Here is a 25,855-nt window from a genome sequence, read left to right as displayed (position 1 = left end):
CATTCCGCTTCGGTGGCCCAGGGTTCACCCGTTCGGATCCCAGGTGCGGACCTATGCACTGCTTGTCAAGCCATGCTGTGGTAGGCGTCCCACATATAAAGTAGAGGAAGATGGGCATGGATGTTACCTCAGGGCCAATCTTCCTCATCAAAAAAGAGGAGGATTGGGGGCTGGCCCCATGGCCGAGTGGTTAAGTTCTCACACTCCGCTGCAGGCGGCCCAGTGTTTCGTTGGTTTGAATCCTGGGCGTGGACATGGCACTGCTCATCAAACCACGCTGAGACAGCGTCCCACGTGCCACAACTAGAAGGACCCACAACGAAGAATATAAAACTATGTACTAGGGGGCTTTGGGGAGAAAAAGGAAAAAAATAAAATCTTTAATAAAAAAAAAAAGAGAATTGGTGGCAGATGTTAGCTCAGGGCTAATCTTCCTCAAAAAAAAAAAAAAAGAAAAAAATTAAGAACTCAGTGTATGGGTTTAGTAGCAGATTGGATTCGGGAGAATAGAGAATTAATGATCTGGTAAATGAATACTTCATATTTTTTAGTACTCATGGCTTAGGAATAAATCTTACAAAGATATACAAGTCCACTATGGAGAACATTTTAAATTTTACTGGAAAACATTCAAGAAGACTTACAGGAAAGAGAACCTCACTTATGGATTGGAAGACTCAGTATTGTAAAAATATTGGTTCTCTACAAATTGATGTATATCCTAACAGGAGGTTTTGTTTCTTTGTGTATTATTTGTTTGTTAATTTTGTGAACTTGATAAGCTGAATCTAAAATTTATATGGAAATGTAAAAAATTGAGAATAGCCAAGGCACTCTCCAAGAAGGATAAGGTCGATATCAAAATGTATTATAAAACTAGTAATTAAGAGAATGTGGAATTGTCACAGGAATATTCAAATGGGAAGATGGAACATCATAAAGAACCTAGAAAAAAATGAATGCTGTATAAACGCTTGATATATGACAGTGTGTTATAGCAGATCAGTGGGGGGAAGGTAAACTTTCAATAATGGAGTCGGGAGAGTTAGATTCCCGTTTGTATAATACACAGAAATCAATTTCAGGTAGATTGTGAAAGGCAAAGAGATAAGACTTTTAAAATGGAATATAGGAGACTGCCTTCATGATCTTGCAGTAGGTGAGGTTTTTTTTTTAACAAGACACAAAGCATTTTAAAGGAAAAGACTAATAAATTTTACCTTGAATTTATACAAATTAAGAACTTCTGTTCATCAGAGACAAATTGAAAAGTGTGAAAAGGCTTACCACAAACTGGAAGAATATATTTGTAGTACTTATCACCCACAGAATAATATCCAGAATATAAAATAACTTTTGGGAATCATTAAAAAAAAGAAACCCAATTAAAAATAGATGAAACTTTTGAACAGGTACTTCACAAAAGAGAAATCCTAATAGTCAATAAACATATGGAAAGATGTTAAACGCTGCTGGTAGTGAGGGAAATGTAAATTAAAACCACGATGAAATACTACTACATACCCATCACATTTTTACTACCAAATGACAATACCAAGAGTTAGGATGTGGAGCAAAGGGAATTCTTAGACACTGCTGGTGGCAGTAAAATTGACACAGCTGCTTTGGAGACCAGTTTAGCATTACCTAGTAAAGTTGTAAGTGCACACACCCTGTGACCTAACCACGCCTTGGTATATACCTCAGCACTGCTGACATTCTGGGCTGGATAATTATTGTGGAGGGCTGTCCTGTTTATGGTAGGATGTAGGATCTCTAGCCTTTATCCAAGATGCCAGTAGTATAACACATACCCAGTTGTGACAACCAAAAATGTCCCTAGATATTTCTGAATATCCCCTGAGAAACAAAAATATCACCCCTAGTTGACAATCACTGCACAAGAGTAACCCTTGCACATATATACTAGGAAAGATAGCAAGAATATTCATAGCACTGTTAATAGCCAAAGACTGTATACAACCCAGACGACCGTTAACAACAGGAGAAGGAATAAAGAAGTTGTAGTATATTCATTCAGTGGAACACCATACGGCAATGAAAATGGATTAACTGTAGCTGTACTCTTTAACAGAAATGTATGTTATAGACATTACTGAACAAAAGAAACAAGTCTCAATAGAATACGAAGAGGTTGATTTAATTCATATGAAGTTCAAAACCAGGCAAAATTAAACATACTGTTTAAAAAGTCATTCATAAGGTAGTACGTTTAAAGTAAAGCAAGAGAAGGATGATTCACCACGTCAGAGAAGTGGTTACGTGTGGAGCAGGTGGAGGGGATCCAGTCGGGAACTTCTCAGTGGCTGGCAGTCTTCTATTTCTTAACTTGGATGATGGCTACAAGGCGTTTTCTTTGTTGTTACTCTTTAAAGTTATATATGTTTTATACATTTCTGTATGTATGACATAGTTCACAAATCTAACAAAAAGGACATAATGGCGGCTAACTTTGGTATGGTATTCAAGGCTATACTGTGGAGGATCCTGATTGTTCGCTGAAAACTTTATCCTTTAATAGGCAGTTGGAGTCATTATAGATTTTTGAATGAGAATGGGGTATTAAAAGCAGTGATTATTAGGTATAGTGTCTGAAGTGTACTGGATAAATACATTAATTAGCTCTCTGGCTAATAATCACTAGCTGCTCTAAAACATAAACCCCCAAATGCTAGAGGCTCAACACTGCAGAAATTTCTTGCCCGTGTAATAGTGCACTGGGAGTGTTCCTCGCTGGCGGGCAGCTTTCCTCTCCTTGGTGCTTAAGGGACTGAGGCCCTTTCCAACTTGCGGTGCCACCATCTCCCAGAACTTCAGAGTCCTCTCCCTGAAGGAACGAGAGCAAAGAGAGAGTGGTAAAGGAGTACCCCCCTTCTTATCTGCCTTGGCTTGGAAGTTAAGTCGCTTCTGCTTAGGGTCGTCCATTGGTAAACTAGTTGTAAGGAGCCTGGAAAATGTAGTCCCTGCCTAAACAGCTGATTTTCAGCAACAGCTTCCTGTTATGGGAGCATGAACTTTTATAGAAACGCTCTCAGTCAAAATAATTAAGTAACGCTGGAAGCCGCATGGGAGGCTATTGTGATCTAGCATGACACAGAATGTAACTAGGGCTGCTGTCATGTGTCTTGATTTTACTGATTAAATTGCTTATTAATCCTAATCCTGAACATGTATTGTATACTGCTGAGAATGTAAAATCTGACCTTTTTATTGCTTGCTGAAAAAGCAAACAAGTAAAAAGGGGTAGAGAAGAGAGGAATTTTTCTTTTTAAGTTTGCAGAGTTTTCAGTAGGAAAGCAGTTTTGTCAAGGTATTATCTGTTTCAGTTGACCCTTAGCGTTTCAGCTACAGCAAGCTGCTGCAGTATTCTTGGTGCTTTTCATATCCTGTCTCATTCTGAATGAGTCCTTAGTCATTCTGAATTAGTTTTACTTCATGACTTGTTGCTTTATAATAGGCTTGGAAATAGATATTAAAGATTAATTTTCCTTCCTTCAAAGAATTTAGAGTGAAAGGAATGGTATGATAAAGCATTAAAATAAAACTTGTCCTGACAAAACTATGGTTATAAGAATGCATGGATGAAGTACTGATTCATACAACAACAAGAATGAGCCTTGAAAACATTAAGTGAAAGAAGCCAGATACAAGAGGTCACGTACTGTGTGATTCCATTTACATGAAATGTCCAGAACGGGCAAAACTATCAACAGAAAATAGATTAGTGGTTGCTGAGGGCTGAGGGGAGGGGGAAATGGGAAGTGACTACTAACGGGTATGGGTTTCTTCTTGGGATGATGGAAATATTCTAGAATTAGATAGTGGTGATGAAAAAACCCACTGAACTATACACTTTAAAAGGGTAGATTTTATGGTATGTGGACTATATTTCCATGAAAAAAGCATGAGGTTATGATTTAGTTTGGGAGTTTTGTTGGACTGAATAACGAAAGGTCAAAGTGTGTGGTCTCAATAGCCACCCCACACACACACCAGCCACGATCTCCCGCTCACACATACTGCCCATGCTCACCCCCAGTCTCAGCATGGAAATGCCAGACAAACATAAGAAAGGCACTGGAATGGTGGGAATCGCCAAGTTTTCACAGGAAGCTTTCTGAAATGTTTATTGTTGTCTTCCATAAGCTGGGATAAAATTGAACAAGGGAGATGAGTTTGGTGCTTTGGAAGGTTGAAAACTGATAGTGAATCTTTTATCAGGAGAAGTTAGGAAGATGATTGACTGATGAAGATGATTGAGTAATCCTTCAGAACCTGATGAACTCATGAATGAAGTGTATGAGATGAGATATACACAAAATATATGAAGGGGTGAAAATGGAACCATCAAATAAGCCAGTTTGAACGACTTTGCCTAGCATAGTTTGTCTTAAATTAGATATTTGAGAGAAAAGTTTAGCAACCTTTGTGGAAAAACAGGCACTCTTTAGTAACTTTGGTGTTGGAAGGAAAGATCCTTTAGCAATTTGTATCTTGTACAACCACCTAGTGATTTCTAAGCTGAGTCTACCTATAATTTCAGAGTTGATAATACTGTCTTTAATAAAAATTAATCTAAGAAGATGTGTTTCCAAAAGGTTGTTATCTTTTAAAGACCTTAAATAATATTTGTGACTACTACTTGCATCCATCCCTGAATTTGTACCAGACTACTTAATTTGTCCATTGGAAATATAGTCAGTTTTGGTTAACCACATGGAGTCAAATGGAGAACAGTACTATCTGAATTTTGCAGTGTACTGCTTTGGCTGGTGTCATTTTTATATACATGAAGCAGCAACCTTGTTACACATAAATAATAAGCAAAAATCACCTACCTTTATTAAATTAAACAAATGGAGTTTTCATTTTGAGGGTTCTACAAAGAAAATTATCAAGCCGAGTTGAAAACTGATAAGAAATCGCCAAGGTTTTTCTTCTTGCTAAAAAGTAAATCTGTAGCTGACTTAACTTTCTTTTCTGTTTTTAGCCGCAGTCAGACTTGTTGGGGCTTATTCAGGTCATGATTGTGGTGTTTGGAGACGAGCCTCCAGTCTTCTCGCGTCCTATTTCAGCTTCCTATCCACCATACCAGGCAACAGGGCCACCAAATAGTAAGTAGAATTGAGATCTGACTTTTAAACTTGTAGAAACAAAACAGAAAACTTTATAAAGATTTTTTTAATGACTTCACTTTACTTTTTAGCTTATCAAGTTAGTGGATTTTTTGGAGGTGTTCTGAGGCCCCACATCCGCATGTACAGATTCTCACCAGAGACTGGCATTTGGGCTTTCGTTTGTGGGTAGAAGTCTAACCATGGGTGTGTTGGATTCCAAAATGGAGGAGAAAGAATGCTGGAATAGAGCTAGAATGTGTTTTGTTTTGTTTTGTTTAATTACACATCCCATGGAATAGCCTTATTTGATCAGTTTGGAAGCAGACATAACTTGAAAGGCCGTCTGACCTCCCCTTTACTTTGTAACGCCAGGATCAGTGTTGTAGACAAGAATCAATGACAAAATCAACTAAATCATTCACATGCAGCTATTCTGGGTATACAAAATTAGACATCTAGCTCTCAGCCTTCTTCATGTTAGTACAGCCAATTCATGATTTTGCCTTGTGTGGAGAGGATAGGGGCATGGAGTCAGCCATTCTGCCCTCATTGGTGTACATCATCTCTTATTTCAGGGTTTTTTAAAAATAATTCTTCACTGATACTTTAAAATCACCCTGGATAACTCAGAGTTGGTTGTACTTACTTGTTTTGCCTTTACTAAACCTGTATTGACTTCGTTGTGTTTTGAGCTGTGATTTTTATTTATTTATTTATTTATTACAAATTTTAAGATTATAATTAACCAAACATCTTAGAAGACTGATTATGTGAGCTTTCATTTTTCTTCTGCTGTAAATTGTCCTGTTTCTTTTTAATCCGTTCTGTCTTGAGGAGCATCTTCATTCACAAGCTAAATGGGAATCTAACAGCACTTTCTGAATCCATTTCCTTTTCCTTCCCTGCCTTGCCAGAACAAGCTTGGTTTTAGGATTTAATTGCTCTTTTAATAAAGATTCTAGTGATTCTTTGGACCAGAAATTTATTTCATCTTAATTCTGTTGACTCTAGTACCTGAGATTACATAATCTTGCTCATTTAAGTTAGAAATACCAAATATTTCCTAGTTCATCATTCATGTTTATTTCCTCAAATAACATTGCTGGTGACCATTCAAGTTAATGGTAACTTTTTCGGAAATTTAGGCAGCCTTCTAAGCACGATTTTTTTTTCCTAAATTTTTTCTAGTTTTATATTGACATTGGAAGTGCAGCGTTCAGAGACCACACTAAAGAGATCACTATTGCGGTTCAGTTTTGCACTGCAAATCACATTACACGGTCTAGAGCTCATTTAGGTAAATCACTAAAAGAGACCATTTATTGTCTATTCATTCCAGTTTCAATACTTTTTATACATTTCAACAATATTCATTATTATTAGATATGACTAAAGAAATGAAGGTCTGAATTCCATTTCCCCCACATACACCAGAAGTAGCCCAGAAATTTGGATATGTACTTAAATAAATATTATATTCTAGTTGAGAAATTATATTCTATTATTATTTTTATCATTACTCAAAAAATTTTTGCCCTCCTGTTTTAGGATGACTTTTGAGCTAACTGTAAGTTGCATTAAAAAAGTATTATGGCCAAACTTCACGTTTTCACAAATAACAGTAATAGTGAACCTTTAGTGGTAACTATGGGCCATTGCTAAGCACTTCGTATTCCTGTTTATTTGATCCTTATAATAACCCCATATGTTATGTGTATTTGTATTCCATTTTATTCTGGCCCTAAAATTGCGTCGCCTCCTTGCCAGTCTTGAGTCCAAATAACATTTGTTGTTTCCCAAAATCAAAATTTGAAGGCTTTGATGGAATTATTAGCGCTTCAGAACCTTGAAAGGAAAATTGCGTATAATTATGAGGAAATTGCTTTTAACTCTGAAGTGGTGGTCTCTGTGTGTGAGAGAGAAACTAGCATCAGGGGTAGTAATTGACTGTATACGTTGCTGACACTTGCTAGTGGCCTCATCTCGTGGTGTTCATAAAGATCAGCTGTGCTTTGCCCCCCAGGAAGAAAAAATGTCTTATGGAATCTAGCAATTGTGATATTTTGAGATTTTTTTTTCTTTGTAAAACAGCACTGAACATCATCCTAGCTTTGTTATATTTAGAACAAATTTGCTGATGACATCTATAGATTCATCCTGACAATATTATGAGCTCTGATATTTGGAGATGTATGCTCAGCAACTCTGGTAGAGACTTCTGAGGCCCCTGGTCAGAGCCCAGCATGCTTCTCCCTACCCACTTGCTTTCTTTTTTGTTGTTGTTGTTCATTTTTTTTTTAAACCCCCCCTGTACACAGCTGTATATCTTAGTTGCAGGTCCTTCTAGTTGTAGGATGTGGGACACCGCCTCAACGTGGCCTGACGAGCGGTGCCCTGTCCACGGCCAGGTTCCGAACCCTGGGCTGCTGCAGCGGAGCGCACGAACTTAACCACTCGGCTGTGGAGCCGGCCCCCCACTTGCTTTCTGTGCTCTAAAGGCTCATTTCTTGAAGGCTCTGCCTCTCTTGCCTTCAAGGCTTCATAGACCATTCCTCTACGGGATCAGTCTAGTTTACCCCCACCTCCTGGGTTTATGTTAGGCGCCTCCTGTGTGGTCCTGTATATAGCGCTCTGTACTTCCTCTGTTGTAACCCGTGTCACTCTGTATTATTATTCCTTGCTTGTTTATCTCCTCCACTAGACTGTAAGCAACTTGAGGCCAGGAATTCTTTCTTTCTTTCTTTTTGTCAGCAAATTCTGGTGCGTGTCACATAGACAGCACTAAAATATTTATTGATGGATTAAGGGCTAATTCATCATTGTATTCAGTGAGAAAAATTTCACTGAGGATAGATTGATTCTCAGACAAGTTATTCCCAGTTAAGGCCAAAATTAACTTCTTCTCTTTTTCTTTCTCTATGTTGATTAGCCTCTTGACACCACTGACTTGTTCTGTCATTAGTGTTCTCTTTAAAAAAATATATAATACATTCTTTGGGGCTGGCCCCATGACGTAGTGGTTAAGTTCAGCATGCTCTGCTTCTGCAGCCCAAGTTTGTGGGTTCACATCCCAGGTGCAGACCTACACCACTCGTCAGCCATGTTGGGTCAGTGACCCACATACAAAATAGAGGAAGATTGGCACAGATGTTAGCTCAGGGCTAATCTTCCTCAAGCAAAAAAAGAGGAAGATTGGCAACAAATGTTAGCTCAGTGCAACTCTTCCTCAGCCAAAAAAAAAAAAAAATATATATATATATGTATAAAATGCATTCTTTGAGCTTGCTAGATTTGAACTTTTTTTTCCTGATATTTTTAAGCTTTTGTTTGTTTTTGGTTTTTTTTTTAAAGATTGGCAACTGGGCTAGCAACTGTTGCCAATCTTCCTTTTTTTTTTTTTCCTGCTTTATCTCCCCAAACGCCCCCTGTACAAAGTTGTATATCTTAGTTGCACATCCTTCTAGTTGTGGGATGTGGGACGCCACCTCAACGTGGCCTGACGAGCAGTGCCATGTCCGCACCCAGGATCCGAACCCTGGGCTGCCACAGCGGAGCGCACAAACTTAACCACTCGGCCACGGGGCCGGCCCCTGTTTGTTTTGTTTTTAACCAGTCTAGCTGAATATAACTTTTGTATAGGACTTCTTATAGTAGTTTGAAGTCTTTTTTTTTTTTTTTTTGAGGAAGATGAACCCTGAGCTAACTTCTGTCGCCAATCCTCCTCTTTTTGCTGAGGAAGCCTGGCCCTGAGCTAACATCTGTGCCTGTCTTCCTCTCCTTTCTATGTGGGAACGCCTACCACAGCATGGCTTGCCGAGCGGTGCCATGTCTGCACCTGGGATTCGAACCTGCGAACTCCAGGCTGCTGAAGTGGAACGTGTGCACTTAAGCACTGCGCTACCTGGCAGGCCCCTGAAGTCTTTTAAAGGACTCACTCAAGCCAACAAAAGCAGCTGTGTTAATCGGTCAACATAGTCTTAAAAGAAATATCAAAAGATATCTTGAATATAATAAAGAGGTCACTTTCTAAGAAGCTGACCTTGGACCAGAAGAGGGCAGAATTGCCATCCTCTAAAATTCAGAGTGGCCTAGCTCCTGTCTCAGGTTATAGACGCCTTGAGAGCTTATAGAGCTGACCAGGTTGACCTCTTTGCCAGTTGTTCTTGTTGAGATTGTCATGTGTGTTGTCAAAGCTCATGTTTTGAGAATTATGTGATTTGAAGGTTTTTATTGCTTGCAATAAAGAACTAATATGGGTGGAGTTCTTATTTTGGTGCTGAGATTTGGCTTCTTTAACCGTATGAAATTTGTGGTTTGACAGTGATGTATGTCTTATTTGATAACCTATATTTCCATATTATAACCTAGATAAGCATATTCTTAAAAAATGTTAAACATTATTTTTAGCTTCGTACATGCCAGGCATGCCAAGTGGAATCTCTGCCTACCCATCTGGATACCCTCCCAATCCCAGGTAATGAAAAATAATTTTTTGAGTAATTGTATTAGAAATTCTATGTTAGATCTAGAATCAAAATAATGGTGCTAACTAGGGCATTAAAGTAAATTTAGTTGCAGTTTAATGGAAGGTAAAACTCAGTTAATTGGTGGAATTTTATCGGTATGCACATAGTTCAGAAGGAGTTTTTCCATTCGAGGGAAATGCAGCTTCATTCTACTTAGGGAGTAGTAAAGGGTGGGGTGATGACAATGATCTTGATTGTTTTTGGACCTTGAAATTCTTGCTACTTCCCTGTTAAGAACTTTGTATATCCAGTGTAGATGTCTGAAAGGTTAATGGAATACTAGTTATAATGAATTTAGCTGAGGAGAAAAGTATTTTAATGCCCTTAAAAAAAACTTAGCTTTTCTATAAATTACAGGGAACAAATTAATGGTTCATATGATGTCGTCAGTCTTGTCCTCATGATATTTATTTCATTCCGTTCATAGACTGTATGTACTACCAACCTTTATTTACCTGTTTGATAATAATATAACACAGGTAAATTAAATTAATAGTGAAATAAGTCTACAAATAACATACACTAGAAAAATCACTGAGAAATAATTAGTAACCCACGTTTTAAATGTGTGCTTGTTCCAGCAGTAGTCTGGGAGTACTTTCCAAAGGTGGTCTTTGGGCTCACTAAAAGTGCAAGACTGGCATATACCGGTACCTAGATGACATTTTCGCTACTCTACCAATTAACAAAAAATCTTTAACCCTGTTAACTCTTCTTAGCTTATTACAACCCTCACAGATAATGCAGCCAGATTTCCTGACTACCTGCCATAAGTAAATATGTGTATGTACATATATGCAGGATCTTATAAGTTAAGTTTAGCAAGCTATTTAGTTCTGGGCCTTTCTTAATTTAAAGGACTAGCTTTATAATGTAGTAAGCATTCTGTCAAATTTGATAAATAAGCAGAGACTAGATGAACATCTGTCGGGCAATATAGAAAGATTCCTATGATTGTAATACATAAACTGGCTGTAAGTTCTAGATTTCTTGAGGCCTTTAATTTCTGATTAAGTTCTAGAAATGAAATCCTGTCTGAAGCCTTGAAATTACAAGCTTTTATAATTAACAGTTGCTAGTAAGAAGGAACTTTAGACATATGAGGAATGGTTGTTGGAAGTACAATAAGAAAATGGACTTCTGAACAATAAAGCCATTTCAAAGAAACTTGGAGATAAACACGAAGCCTGAAAATATTGACAGAAATGTAAATCTTACTCACTTATCTTACGTAACCATAAAAACTTGTTTGTGAAGTTATTGGTAAGAAGTCTCTTTTTAAGGCAGCTGTTTTTCAAAGATTTGGTGTTTTCCTGTGCAATGTAACTTTTAATCTTGAAATGTAACATGCATGAGTTGTTAAGGGAAACTGTATTCAAATTGTCATCTGTGTCTTTCTATGTATAAAAGGTCTTGGCAGAAGAGCCTCAGAACCTCTTTCTCTTCTCCCTTTGTCCTAAAGGAGAATTAATAAATCAGTGACTCAAGAAGAATCTTTATCTTAAAACAATGAATATGAGAGTCTTTATTCTTGCTGTAGAAAGTTGGACTAGATGATCTCTAAGTTCTCTTCCAAATCTTAAGATCTTTTGAAAGTTTTATTTAGCACCTGCAGCATGTATACAAGGAAACGAAAAGGTATGTCAAGAATGGTTGGTCCAGTTTTGGTATGTGTGCTGGCAAGCATGTATTAAGATTATTAGGAAGCAGTTCCTGATGTCAGAAAAGACAGAAAATGGTAAGTGCTGTGATGAATAAACAGCTTTAAAGGAGAGGTCACATCTGGTTTGGAGGTGGGAGCCTAGAGACAGCTTCATGATGAAAGAACTGCTTATGAGGATGGCTTAAAGAAGAAAAGTAGGTGTTGAGAGGTGGAGGGAGCAGCAAAGAGTAATACCATTTTATGACAGAGAGGAAACTTACCGATTATCGAGTCCAGCCCACCCATTTTATGTAAGCAAAGGTGCGAAAGCCAAAAAAGTCCCAGGGAGGAATAGAGAAACCCTCCAGTATGGCTGGAGAAGATCCGGTTCTGAGGAGGGGAACTGAGGAGAATAAAGGTGCAGCTTGCCTAGGTATGACGGATCTCCCAAAGCTTCGCTGATCTTCCCTAGCTGGTGTTGACTTTCCACTAGACGTTTCCTGAACTTTTATTTAGCATTGTTATTTCCTTTATCCCGTCAGGCTTGTTTGCAGAGATTTTGCCCTATTTTGATTATTAGCATCTTGAGGAAGAGATAGGTTCATATCTTCGCTTCTGCCTCAAGCACATAGAAACAGTGCCTTAAATACAATAAATAGTAAGTTTTGAAGGGGTATATAAAGAAAAAGGAACATAAGTATGTCGGAAAATTCTTTTGAAATACACTTAGGTCAAAAAGGGCTCTTTAAAAATTTGAAAAAGATGTGCTATGTAAGGCAAATTATTTAATAATGTACAGAAATAGAAACCAGTATTACTCAATAATTTTTTTTACTCAAGAAAAATTATTAACCTTAAACATAGAGAATAACCATGAAGGGGAAACTGAGCAAACTAAGTAAAGAGACAGGGAGTTCTTTGAAGTTAGTATCTGTAGGCCTAGAAGAGTTTTATACCAGGTTACTGGAAAGTTCAGCAATCTGATCACGGCTTGTCTGTGAAAAGGTATGCCAAATGGGAGGAATTCCAGAAAAAATGAGCAAATTTATCCCAGTTTTCAAAAAGGTGGCTTCAGAAATTGCGGTCAGATTGATATTGTCTCCTTGCAGCATTGTAGCGTGGGTGGCTAAAGAGACTGGAACCTGAAGTGCTGGTCAGTATCTTCAGCATGTGTCTGCTGGGAACAAATATGCTGGACTTTCTTCTTTTCTGATTTTGTATACTGATAGGGAGTGATGTGATGACATTCAATCTTCAACAGCTCACATAGAGAATTTTTTTGTTGGGGACAGGCTGTAAAGTGTGAGCTGGTAGGACGAATAGGAGAGAGAATCTTTGAGCCACTGCACTTGAAAAGGATTACTGACTGTGAACTCAGAGCTCTTGCTCCAGGGCTCTGGGCTGGCTCTTTTTAGTCAGTAATTTTAATGGACTTGTAGAAGGCATGTTATCAGAATTGCAAATGTCATAGGTCTGACAGTTATAGCTAAAATAGGATTAACTGAGATTTATTGTGCAACTAACAGGTAGCTAGTAATCTTCCTGTTTTACTTTTCTTCTCCATTATAAAGGAAACACGCCGAACTAGTGAGCATTCAGAGGAAAGTGATTAGATCTGACAGTCATGCCCTGTGAAGAATGGCTGAAGGAATTAAAAATATTTCACCTGAAGAAAAGCAAAATGTTAGAAGTCTTCAAATATTCAAGTGATCTTCCAGAATGCAAATTCAGGGCCATTAGTTAGAGTTATATTGAAATGACGTTTAGTGTTTGGTAGAGAGAGATGACCATTTGTCAGGAATATTGTAAGTGATATTTATAAAACAATGTTGGATAGGAGAGTGCAGGAGAATACTTCTAAGGAGAGTTCCTTCCGGCTCTGATGGGAATACATGAATGACACAAACTTTTCATAGAGTGAGAAGAAAATTTTTTAAACTTTATTTAAAGAGGAGTATTTTCAGATCAGATACTCAGAAAGGTTATCAGTGAACTACAGGTAAAAATTAAATAGTATCATTTCCCTATATGCTAGGAAATCAGAATGGAAAATTTCTCTCACAAAATATTTGTTGCTTCCAGTTCTGATACTGTTGGACTGCCCTTAGAAACACTCTGGTTGCTTCTGCTCCTGCGAAGGTGACCCTCAAATAACCAGGGCCAACTAAAAGAATTTTCACCATTTCCTTTAAAAGTAAATCCAGTGTCATTAGTGGAATTTCTATAGCAACATCGCTTAAATAGACCACTATAGCTCTAAGACTGTAAAGCCATTAACCAGTAAAACAATCACATGTCAACCTTAACTTTCTGAATGGCGTTCTTAAAGATGCCATAGTATTGGGTCATCTTAACATTTAATGTTTTCTGTTCTGTTCTTTAGTGGTTACCCAGGCTGTCCTTACCCACCTGGTGGTCAGTATCCTGCCACAACAAGCTCCCAGTACCCTTCCCAGCCTCCTGTGACCACTGTTGGTAAGTACCCTTCACAATTCTGTTTCTCCATGTAAGCACATTCAGAGTCTCCTGTTGTGAAAAGTGCATTTCACTTTTTTTGATTGAATAAATTTGATGTGTAATGTTGTATAAGTTTAAGATGTACTGTGTGTTACTTTGATACATTTATATATTGTAATATGATTGCTATTGTAGCGATATCATTACATAATTATAATACAGTCCTGTTGTTTATATTCATTATGCTGTGCATTAGATCTCTGTGGCTTATTTACTGCTTGTTACAAGTTCGTACCTGTAAACACCATCACTCTTCCCCACCCCCTTGCATTTCACTTTTACATGTGAAATGTTAGAATACTCTTCCTTCTTAGAGGAAAACTCTTAATGATCAATGTCCTGTAATCTAAAACTTGAAGTAATTTGTCATCATATAAATGAGCCTTCTACCAGGGCATAAAAATAAGTCTGATTGACTCTTATCACTCTTTCCTCAGTGTCATATGTTTTTATTGGTGAACCTTGTATGTGTTGAACTATTAACAGATACTTAGGTTTTCCCAGATGGTTAGATGTAAAAACAGATGAGCATCTTTAGAAGAAAGCACTATTGGGTAATAGGAGTGGGCTGAGAGCAATATGAGATGGTCTCAGATGAGACAAAATTATTGCAGACCAGAGTTCTTACTTTTTGATGTTGCTTATTAGAGTTGCCTGAAATATAATTTTCTTCGGCTGAGAAAGTTTAAAGCAATATGAGAACTTCTACACACTCCCACCTATTCACCAAATCTGCCTCATCCTGGTTACCATAGATCAGTTATCTTGTGCTTCTCTCCACTAGATCTTATCCTCTCTAACTTACTCAGGGGCATCCTGTCAGCACTCCTCCCCTCTCATCATCAATATTTGTTCTCTCCTGGATTGCTCTCATCAGCACACAAAAATATGCCCTAAAATAAACTTTAAAAAATCCTCCTCTCAATTCCGCTTTTCTTGCCACCACTATTCCATTTCTTGGTTCCCCTTTGCAGCAAAACTGCTTGAAACAATTATCTGTACTCATTATCTTCAATTTCTCTTCTCTCTTTCATTCCTAAACCCCCTCCCTTTGGGATTTCCCTCATACCGTTCCACTAAAACTGCTTCTGTCAAGGTTACCAATGAGCTTTATGAGGTTAAAGCCAGTGGCCAGTTACTAGTCTCCCCTTCCTTGGCCCGTCAGCAGCATTTGAGGGAGTTGGTTACTCCCTCCTTGATACACTGTCCTCTCTTGTTTTCCAAGACCCCGCTCTCACTAGGTTTTCCTCCTGTCTCACTAGTACTCATGCTCAGTCTCCTTTCTTAATGTTGGAATGCCTCCTGGCTTAGTCCTTGGCATTCTCTATACTCACTCTGCTGTGATCTCCACCAGGCTCCTAGTTTTAAATGTCATCTCTATGCCCACAGTTCCCAAATTTATGTCTCCAGCCTACACCTCTGTCCTGAACTCCATATTCTTATATCCAACTGCCTTCTCACTTTCTCCACTTGCATATTTAATAGACATCTGAAACCCAACATGACCAAAATTAAACTCTCAATCTTTCTGCACAGCTTCCCCATCTCCAGTGATACCTACTCAATACTCTAACTTTGGCATCATCCTTGATTCCTCATCAGGATCTTACTGTCTTCAAACTATATCTAGAATCTGATCATATCCAGTGCCGAACCATGTCACCATTATCTTTCATCTAATTTACTTCAAAAGCCTCCTAAAAGGTTTCTCTGCTTCTGTCCTTGGCCCCTACATCTCCCTGTTTTTAACACAGCAGCTAGAATGACCCTGTTAAAACAAATGAATTATGTCACTCTTCTGCTCAAAACCATCCAATGTCTCCTCGTTTCACCAGAGTTCAGTGCAGAGTTGTTTGGCCTAGAAGGCCCTGCCTGTGTGATCCCGCTTCCCTCCTCCTCTTACTACTCTGACCTCATCTCCTCCTACTCTTCTGTCTGAGGGTTTGTCCACTGCCTGTCCTTTGCATGGTTCAGTAAGGCCTACCCTGACCAATCTACTACCACCACCGCCAATCCCCCCCCATTCCCAACGGCTAGAACCGTGGTTGATAATAGAGAAGTTTGTCAGTAAATATTTTACTAAGCGCCTGAATGAATGTAGGATCTTATGAAGTTTATTTTTCTGTTACATTTTCTGACAAATTGTAACCATCCTGAGATCTGATGTAAATCCTCCCTCCCCCCAAAAAAGTGCTTTCTTGTGCTGTTTTTGTCATTGATACATTCTAGTTATTGAGGTTCTAATGGCATGGTTTTGATTTTTTTTAATGTTTTCATCTTTACTGTAATGTAGCTGTTTTTCTACAATATAATTTAAATGGCTAAGTTAGAAACCTAATGTTGGGAGATCTTTACTCCATAGGAAAGCACACTAAATCTTGTTAAATAATGTTAAATCTCCATTTTGGTTCAGCATCATCATTAAAATGAGAATAATGCTATCACCCTATTTCTCATTGAGATGATCATATGATCCCTTTGATTTCTAGAGAACCTCGGTTTCTAAAGATCTTTTATATGTTAACTCATTTCGGTGCCGGCCCCGTGGTTGAGTGGTTAAGTTCATGTGCTCCGCTGCGGCAGCCCAGGGTTTCACCAGTTCAAATCCTAGGCATGGACATGACACCACTTCATCAAGCCATGCTGAGGTGACGTCCCACATGCCACAACTAGAAGGACCCACAACTAAAAGTACACAGCTATGTACCAGGGGGCTTTGGGGAGAAAAAGGAAAAAAATAAAATCTTTATATGTTAATTCATTTCAATACAATAGTTATGAAGCATTTTATAGCTTAGACTAGATGATTCCATATATTGAAAAAATAGGAATGTGGGGAAAATGATATATTTAAAATCAAACCTAATGTTTATATTTTTAGAACAGATTATCAAAGCAATTAATATTTTATTGTATTTTTTAAGAGTGCTCTCTTAGAAAAGCTAGAAAGCAGTAATCGCTTTATGATAATCTGGGATATCCTTTAATACATATTATCTCTCTTCCCTTTGTTGCTTGCCTGCTTTTTTTCTTCGTGTTTTAGTAATACATTGTGAAAACACTGTTGAACTTCAAAATTGTAATAAAGAAAAGCAGACACATAAAAGTATCATTTGAATATTAGAGTTCACAAATACTCAACATTTTCTCGGTGGTCATCAGATTTGTGCTGCTCTCTGCTACTGAGGCCAGGAGAAGGAATAACTGTGGCTATTTGTCCTTGTACTTTGTGGAACTTGATGGTTTCGCTTTATAGGTTTTGATTTTATGGTGTGAAACGCACCTGTTTGAAGGCAATATTAATTAACTTATGTCTTTTTGTTATTGATGTCGATGCCTATGCAGGTGTTGGTTTTCAACCAGCTCCAACAATATTGAAGTAAAAGAACCACTTAAAAATGAAGTAATAGAAATTGCATTCTTTTTTAAATTATTTTTTATTGAGTTCATCATAATTTATATCATTGTGAAGTTTCAGTTGTACATTATTTCTTGCATGTCACCACATAAGTGCTCCCCTTCACCCACTGTGTACATCCCCTTCCTTCTCCTGGTAACCACTGAACTGCGTTCTTTGTCTGTGTGTTTATTTATCTTCCACATATGAGTGAAGTCATATGGTGTTTGTCTTTCTCAGTCTGGCTTGTTTTGCTTAACATAATTCCCTCCACGTCTCCTTCTATGTTGTTGCAAGTGGGATGATTTTGTCTTTTTTTATGGCTAGTAGTATTCCATTGTGTATATATATCACATCTTCTTTATCCAATCATTGGTCGACGGGCACTTGGATTGCTTCCATGTCTTGGCTATTGTAAATAGTGCTGCAATGAACATAAGGGTATGCAGGTCACTTTGGATTGTTGATTTCAAGTTATTTGGATAGATACCAGAAATTGCATTCTTTATAGCAACCTCTTCTGAGAAAGTAGTGAAGAAGATTGAAGATGGTTCCAGACTTGAGACTTAAAACAGCTCTTTCTGACTCCATTCAGTGTAGATTTTGGACAAAAACATTTAAAAGAAAATCAGAGAATTCATTTTGTCATCTCATTTTATAGCTTTTTGTTACCTGGGCAGACAGCTTCCTGCCTAACCTGACTTAAAACCAGCTTCTTGAGGTTGGAGTTCACTGAGGGCATTGATCAAGCAGCGCAGGCAGCTGATGAATAATGAAAAACCTTTTCCATCAGGTCTGGGCAATCGTAGTGATATTTTAGTACACTTGCATTATTTAAGGAAGGGAAATGTTGTGATGTGTAATAACTTAAATTCTTCCTTGAAGTCATTGTAAGACCACTTGTGTTTTTTGGATACCATCTTTGCAAGTGACTAGCAAAAACATTTTCTACTGGAAGATCAGTGAGAAAAGATGGGGAACTCGGACAACTTTCCTTAGATTTTTCTGTCCTTGCATGCATTATTTATCAGCAAAGGCATCAGAAGGAAGGTAAATATTTCTTGATATCTGAGGGTAAAACTTAAATTTTAAAAAATATAAAAATTTAAATTTCTGTTTTTTCAGATTAAAGTATGTGTTTCTTAAGAGTGAAACATTTTTATTAGGACTAGCCATATAACTTTCACCAAGTTGGCATTGCCAAAACTAAGAGAACTTGAATTCTGATGTTAAAGGTTTAAAACTCCTTGACCACCACAAAGTTATAAAGAATAAGTTTAGGAGACAGCATTAATACTTGGTTATATTCTCTTAATAGCAGATGCCAGCAGAAAGCAGAGCAGCTCTGGATATATGTGGTCATTCCTACGTTTTCAGGGCTGAAAAATGGTCACTCAAGAGAAGCTTTGGTCCCCAGCTGAGCATTCCCATGGAGAATGGCAAACTCCAGTGGATACACAACAGTGGCATGATGTAGGATCAGTTAATTCCTACCTTGATTCATACACAGCACTGCCTGCCAGATCCTGATGTGCTAGTGGTGCACCTGGGGGCAGTATCTGGGAGTGATGAAATTGACGGGTATTCAAATCCAAATTAAGAAAGATTTAAGACTTACCAAGCAAATGTCCAAGAATGTTACTATAGTGTGCCAGTATGGGACCCAGAAAAGTGTGGTGCCACTCAATGAAACCTCCATAATATGAATATATGTGTGAAGAAAGTCAGTGGACTAATTGACTCCTTTATGAAGTTCATCAGAGGATGTACTATCAGCCACACTTCTCTTGTGCCAGAATCTCCAGGTTTATTTCATCTTGATGTAGTCCTGTGATCAGAGAGTGGCAGAGATGTCTTCAACCTTGATTTACTTAGTGTTTTGGAAACTTTGATATAACTGAGGGGGAAATTGACCTAGGACTTGATTGCTCCTGAATAAAATCTGTTTTTGGACACTTTCGATCTGTCATTAAGATTCTTGTCTCTGAAAGGGATCATGTAGCTAATTCACATCTTGAGGGTAGTTCTTTGAATCAAATAATCCATGAATGGGGGCCGGCTCCGTGGCCGAGTGGTTAAGTTCGCACGCTCCACTGCGACGGCCCAGGGTTCGGATCCTGGGCACGGACATGGCACTGCTCGTCAGGCCACGTTGAGGCGGCGTCCCACATCCCACAACTAAAAGAATGTGAAACTAGGATATGCAACTGTGTACGGGGCGGGGGGGGGTGGGGTTGGGGAGATAAAGCAGGAACAAAAAAAAAAGATTGGCAACAGTTGTTAGCCCAGGTGCCAATCTTTAAAAGAAAAAGAATAATAATAATAATCCATGAAGGGATAGATGTGACTTTGGGATGTATAACATCAATTTTTTCTGTGTTCAAGTTGAAATCTATTTCCAAATGGAAAGTTTTGGTTTTTTGTATATGAAGTAATGCTTCTAATGTATTTTAAAAGATGCTGTCAAAGAGAATGAGCCTCACACTGCACATACAACTCCTTTTGCTATTTCCAAAACAAAGAACTACATAAATCTTTAGTATTGAAAACTTTTTGTTTTCTTGACACATAAGCTGTATACATTTTTCATGGTTTCTTTTTTTTTTAACTTTTTATGGAGATTATGATAGTTTACAACCTTGTGAAATTTCAGTTGTACATTATTGTTTGTCAGTCATGTTGTAGGTACACCACTTCACCCTTTGTGCCCACCCTCACCCCCCTTTCCCCTGGTAGCCATTAATGTGTTCTCTTTGTCCACATGTTTAACTTCCACGTATGAGTGGAATCATACAGAGATTGTCTTTCTCTGTCTGGCTTATTTCACTTAACATAATACCCTCAAGGTCCATCCATGTTGTTGTGAATGGGACAATTTTATCCTTTTTTATGGCTGAGTAGTATTCCATTGTATATCTATACCATATCTTCTTTATCCAATAATCTGTTGATGGGCACTTAGGTTGCTTCCACATCTTGGCTATTGTAAATAATGCTGCAATGAACATAGGGGTGCATGGGACTTTTGGAATTGCTGATTTCAAGTTCTTTGGATAGATACCCAGTAGTGGGATGGCTGGGTCATATGGTATTTCTATTTTTAATTTTTTGTGAAATCTCCATACTGTTTTCCATAGTGGCTGCACCAGTTTGCGTTCCCACCAGCAGTTTATGAGGGTTCCTTTTTCACCACAACCTCTCCAACATTTGTTGCTTTTTGTTTCGGTTATTTTTGCCATTCTAATGGGTGTAAGGTGATATCTTAGTGTAGATTTCCTTTGCATATCCCTGAGGATCAGAGATGATGAACATCTTTTCATGTGCCTATTGGCCATCCGTGTATCTTCTTTGGAGAAATGTCTGTTCATTTCCCCGGCCCCTTTTTTTTTTAAAGGAAGATTAACCCTGAGCTGACTGCTGCCAATCCTCCTATTTTTGCTGAGGAAGACTGGCCCTGAGCTAACATCCATGCCCCTCTTCCTCTACTTTTATATGTGGGACGTCTACCACAGTGTGGCTTGCCAAGTGGTGCTATGTCCACACCCAGGATCTGAACTGGTGAACCCCGGGCTGCCAAAGTAGAATGTGCACACTTAACCACTGCACCACCAGGCCGGCCCCTCCCCACCCCATTTTTTGATTTATTTTTTGTTGTTTGATTTTTTGTTGTTGAGTTATATGAGTTCTTTATATATTATGGAGATTAACCCTTTGTCCGATATATGACTTGCAAATATTTTTTTGTTTCAATCCTGTTTTCCCTCACCTTGAAGAAGCTCTTTAGTCTGATGAAGTCCCATTTGTTTATTCTTTCTATTGTTTCCCTTGTCTGAGAAGACATGGTGTCCAAAAAGATCCTTTTGATTTTGATGTCAAAGAGTGTACTGTCTATATTTTCTTCCAGAAGCCTTATGGTTTCAGGTCTTACCTTTAGGTCTTTGGTCCATTTTGAGTTTATTTTTGTGAATGGTGAAAAAGAATGGTCAATTTTCATTCTTTTACATGTGGCTGTCCAGTTTTCCCAGCACCATTTGTTGAAGAGACTTTCTTTTCTCCATTGTATGCCCTCAGTGCCTTTGTCGAAGATTAGCTGTCCATAGATGTGTGGTTTTATTTCTGGGCTTTCAATTCTGTTCCATTGATCTGTGCACCTGTTTTTGTACCAGTACCATGCTGTTTTGATTACTGTAGCTTTGTAGTATGTTTTGAAGTCAGGGATTGTAATGCCTCCAGCTTTGTTCTTTTTTCTCAGGATTGCTGTAGCAATTCGGGGTCTTTGGTTGCCCCATATGAATTGTAGGATTCTTTGTTCTGTTTCTGTGAAGAATGTCATTGGGATTCTGATTGGGATTGCGTTGAATCTGTAGATTGTTTTAGGTAGTGTGGACATTTTAACTGTGTTTATTCTTCCAATCCACGTACATGGAATGTCTTTCCATCTCTTTATGTTGTCATCAGTTTCTTTCAGGAAAGTCTTATAGTTTTTGTTGTATAGGTCTTTCACGTCCTTAGTTAAAATCACCCCAAGGTATTTTATTCTTTCTGTTGTGATTGTGAATGGGATTGTGTTCTTGAGTTCTTTTTCTGTTAGTTCGTTATTAGAGTATAGAAATGCTACTGATTTATGTAAGTTGATTTTATACCCTGCAACTTTGCTGTAGTTGTTGATTATTTCTAATAGTTTTCCAGTGGATTCTTTGGGGTTTTCTGTATATAAGATCATGTCGTTTACAAACTGCAAGAGTTTCAATTCTTCACTCCATATTTGGATTCCTTTTATTCCTTTCTCTTGCCTAATTGCTCTGGCCAAAACCTCCAGTACTGTGTTGAATAAGAGTGGTGATAGAGGGCATCCTTGTCTCGTTCCTGTTCTCGGGGATGGCCCATTGTGTATGATGTTGGCTGTGGGTCTGTCATATATGGCATTTATTACATTGAGGTAATTTCCTTCTATCCCTATTTTGTTCCGAGTTTTTATCATAAATGGCTGTTGGATCTTGTCAAATGCTTTCTCTGCATCTATTGAGATGATCATGTGGTTTTTATTCTTCAATTTGTTGATGTGGTGTATCACGTTGATTGATTTGTGGATGTTGAACCATCCCTGTGTCCCTGGTATGAATCCCACCTGATAGTGATGTATGATCCTTTTGATGTATTGCTGAATTCTGGTTGCCAAAATTTTGTTGAGAATTTTTGCATCTATGTTCATCAGCTATATTGACCTGTAGTTCTCCTTTTTTGTACTGTCCTTGTCAGGCTTTGGTATCAGAGTGATGTTGGACTCATAGAATGTGTTAGGAAGTGTTCCTTCCTCCCTAATTTTTTGGAATAGCTTGAAAAGTATAGGTATTAAATCCTCTCTGAAAGTGTGGTAGAATTCCCTAGGAAAGCTGTCTGGTCCTGGGGTTTTAGTCTTTGGGATGTTTTTGATTGCTGTTTCAATCTCTTTCCTTGTGATTGGTCTGTTCAGATTGTCTGTTTCTTCTTGACTTAGCTTTGGGAAGTTGTAAGAGTCTAAGAATTTATCCATTTCCTCTAGGATATCCATTTTGTCAGCATATAGTTTTTTGTAGTATTCTCTTATAATCCGTTATATTTCTGTGGAGTCTGTTATTTCTCCTCTTTCATTTCTGATTTTGTTTATTTGAGCTTTCTCTCCTTTTTTCTTTGTAGGTCTGGCTAGAGGTTTGTCAATTTTATCTTCTCAAAGAATCAGCTCTTTGTTTCATTGATCCTTTCTACTGTCTGTTTTGTTTCAATAGCATTTATTTCTGCTCTGATTTTTATTATTTCCTTCCTTCTGCTGACTTTGGGCCTTGTTTGTTCTTCTTTCTCTAATTCAGTTAGGTGTAGTTTAACATTGCTTATTTGGTATTTTTCTTGTTCGTTAATGTGTGCCTGTATTGCCATGAATTTCCCTCTTAATACAGCTTTTGTTGCATCCCATATGAGTTGGTATGGCATGTTATCATTTTCACTTGTCTCCAGATATTTTTTGATTTCTTCTTTAGTTTCTTCAATGATCCATTGCTTGTTCAATAGCATATTGTTTAGTCTCCACATCTTTGTCCCTTTCTCAACTTTTTTCTTGTAATTAATTTCTAGCTTTATAGCGTTATGATCAGAGAAGATGCTTGTTATTATTTCAATTTTTTTTAATTTATTGAGGCTTTCCTTGTTTCCCAAGATATGGTCTATCCTTGAGAATGTTCCATGTACTCTTGAAAAGAATGTGTATTCTGCTGTTTTTGGATGGAGTGTTCTATATATGTCTCTTAAGTCCAACTGTTTTAGCTTTTCATTTAGCTCCACTGTTTCCTTGTTGATTTTCTGTTTGGATGATCTGTCCATTGATGTGAGTGGGGTGTTGAGGTCCCCTACTATTATTGTGTTACTTTTGATATCTTCTTTTAGGTTTGTTAATATATGCTTTATGAACTTTGGTGCTCCTGTGTTGGGTGCATAGATATTTATAAGCATTATTTCTTCTTGATGTAGTGTCCCTTTGATCATTATATATTGCCCCTCTTTGTCTCTCTTTACCTTCCTTATCTTGAAATCTACTTTGTCTGATATTAGTATTGCAACACCTGCTTTCTTTTGTTTGCCATTAGTTTGGAGTATCGTCTTCCACCCCTTCACTCTGAGCCTGTATTCGTCATTGGAGCTGAGATGTGTTTCCTGGAGGCAGCAAATTGTTTCATCTTGTTCTTTAATCCATCTTGCCACTCTGTGTCTTTTTATTGGAGAGTTCCATCCATTTACATTGAGGGTGATTATTGATGTATGAGGGCTTAATGCTGTCATTCTGTCACTCGTTTTCTGGTTTTCCTGCATTTCCTTTGTTTCCGGTCCTGTGTGTTTTGGTCTACCCACTGACTTCTGCAGTTTCTTATGCTGTGTTTCTTAGTTTTTTCCTTATTTATTTTTTGTGTCTCTGTTCTGCTTTTTAATTTAGTGGCTACCCTGAAGTTTGTATTCAGAATCTCATGCATAACATAGTCCGTTTTCTGATGGCCTTTTATTTCCTTAGTCTAAACTGATTCTGTCCCTTTCCTCCTCCCCTCCTAAGTTGTTTGTCTCATATCTTATTCCAACTTGTGTTGTGAGTTTGTGGTTAAAGTGACAAGATTGTCTTTGTTTTTGGTGTTTTCCTTCCCTTCAGTCTAATGCTGTAGTTGAATATTTGCTATCCTATTCTGATTCTGTTTGTCTGCTTACTCTGTGTTTTGTGACCCCTTTCTCCCTTTTTTTCTTTTTTCACGGAAAGAGGGCCTTCTTGAGGATTTCTTGTAGGGGGGGTCTCATGGCTACAAAGTCCCTTAGCTTTTGTTTGTCTGGGAAAGATTTAATTTCTCCCTCATATCTGAAGGTATTTTTGCTTGATAGAGTATTCTTGGCTGAAGATTTTTATCTTTTAAAGTTTTGAATATGTCATTCCATTCTCTGCCAGCTTGTAAGGTTTCTGCAGAGAAATCTGCTGAAAGTCTGATAGGGCTTCCTTTGTAGATTATTTTCTTCTGTCTTGCTGCCCTGAGTATTCTCTCTTTGTCATTCATTTTTGCCAGTTTTACTACTGTATGCCTTGCAGTAGGTCTTTTTACGTTGACACATCTAGGAGATCTGAAAGCATCTTCCACACAGATTTCCCTCTCATTCGCTAGATCTGAGAAGTTCTCTGCTATTATTTCTTTGAGCACACTTTCTGCTCCATTCTCCTTCTCTTCATCTTCTTGGATACCTATAATTCTTATGTTGCATTTCCTCATTGAGTCGGATATTTCTCAGGGACTTTCTTCATTTCTTTTTAGTCTCAGTTCTCTCTCCTCCTCTGTCTGGAGCAATTCAACATGTCTGTCTTCGTTTATGCTGATTCACTCCTCCCTGATTACCACTTGAGCATTCAGGGAATCCGTATTTTGTTTTATGTCTTCCATTGTGTTTTTCATCTCTACTATTTCTGATTGATTCTTCTTTATAGTTTCAATCTCTTTTGTGAAGTAGCCCCTCAGCTGGTTAAATTGTTTCTCTGTATTCTCTTTTATCTCATTGAATTTTTTGACGATAGCTATTTTGAATTCATTGTCAGTTAGTTTACTCATTTCTGAGTCCTAAGGACAGAATTCTGGGTATTTGTTTTCTCTCTGGTCTGGAGTTTTGATGAACTGCTTGGTGTTGGAAGGACAGGACTTTCCCATTGTGATATTATTTGGTTGCAGTTACAGCCTGTTGCCACTGGATGGGGGTAAAGAGCCACATATTCTGAGCCCTCTGCCTTCAGCCAAGATGGCGCAGCACAGTGTGGGTGGGGGGAGGGTGCTTTCTCTTGCACCTAGTGCCCGGTTTCCAGATCAGTTCTCACTGTCTGGTCTCAGCTTGATGAGGTCCCCCTGCGTGAAAGCTTTCGCCCATTAGAGGGCCTACCTCTAGGCTGCAAGGGCACTAGGGAGTCCTGGGTGATCCTGTGGATGCACGGCCCCTCCCCCACTCCTTCCCTCACAGAGCCTCCCACGGCAGCCACCACCGTCTTTAGGGCAGGGAGCGAAGTTCTCTCTTACCCGTTCCAGCTCCTCCGAGGGGGCTCCAGCCTCTCCGCCCTCTGTTTGGCTGCCGTGACTCTCAGAGGATTCCT

The 25,855-nt window shown here is 38.3% G+C and overlaps 1 protein-coding gene and 1 long non-coding RNA gene across 2 annotated transcripts in view; one reads left to right on the top strand and one right to left on the bottom strand.

Moving 5' to 3' along the window:
• The window catches only part of TSG101 (tumor susceptibility 101), a 51,169-nt gene that overhangs the window by 12,532 nt on the left and 12,782 nt on the right, over positions 1-25,855 (top strand). Inside the window, exons 5-7 of the mRNA XM_001504965.6 lie at positions 5,012-5,135; positions 9,546-9,612; positions 13,690-13,781. Coding sequence (XP_001505015.1) covers positions 5,012-5,135; positions 9,546-9,612; positions 13,690-13,781 — 283 coding nt within the window. The remainder of the gene's footprint in view (positions 1-5,011; positions 5,136-9,545; positions 9,613-13,689; positions 13,782-25,855) is intronic.
• Positions 2,143-25,855, bottom strand: LOC138925226 (uncharacterized). Its single transcript, XR_011441169.1, has 2 exons — positions 25,782-25,855; positions 2,143-2,848 (listed from the first exon to the last, which is right to left on the bottom strand). It is a non-coding gene; the product is annotated as an uncharacterized lncRNA (long non-coding RNA).

Source organism: Equus caballus, chromosome 7, assembly GCF_041296265.1.
Source record: "Equus caballus isolate H_3958 breed thoroughbred chromosome 7, TB-T2T, whole genome shotgun sequence".
NCBI classification, from domain to species: Eukaryota; Metazoa; Chordata; class Mammalia; order Perissodactyla; family Equidae; genus Equus; species Equus caballus.
This window is presented reverse-complemented; position numbering and strand designations above follow the sequence as displayed.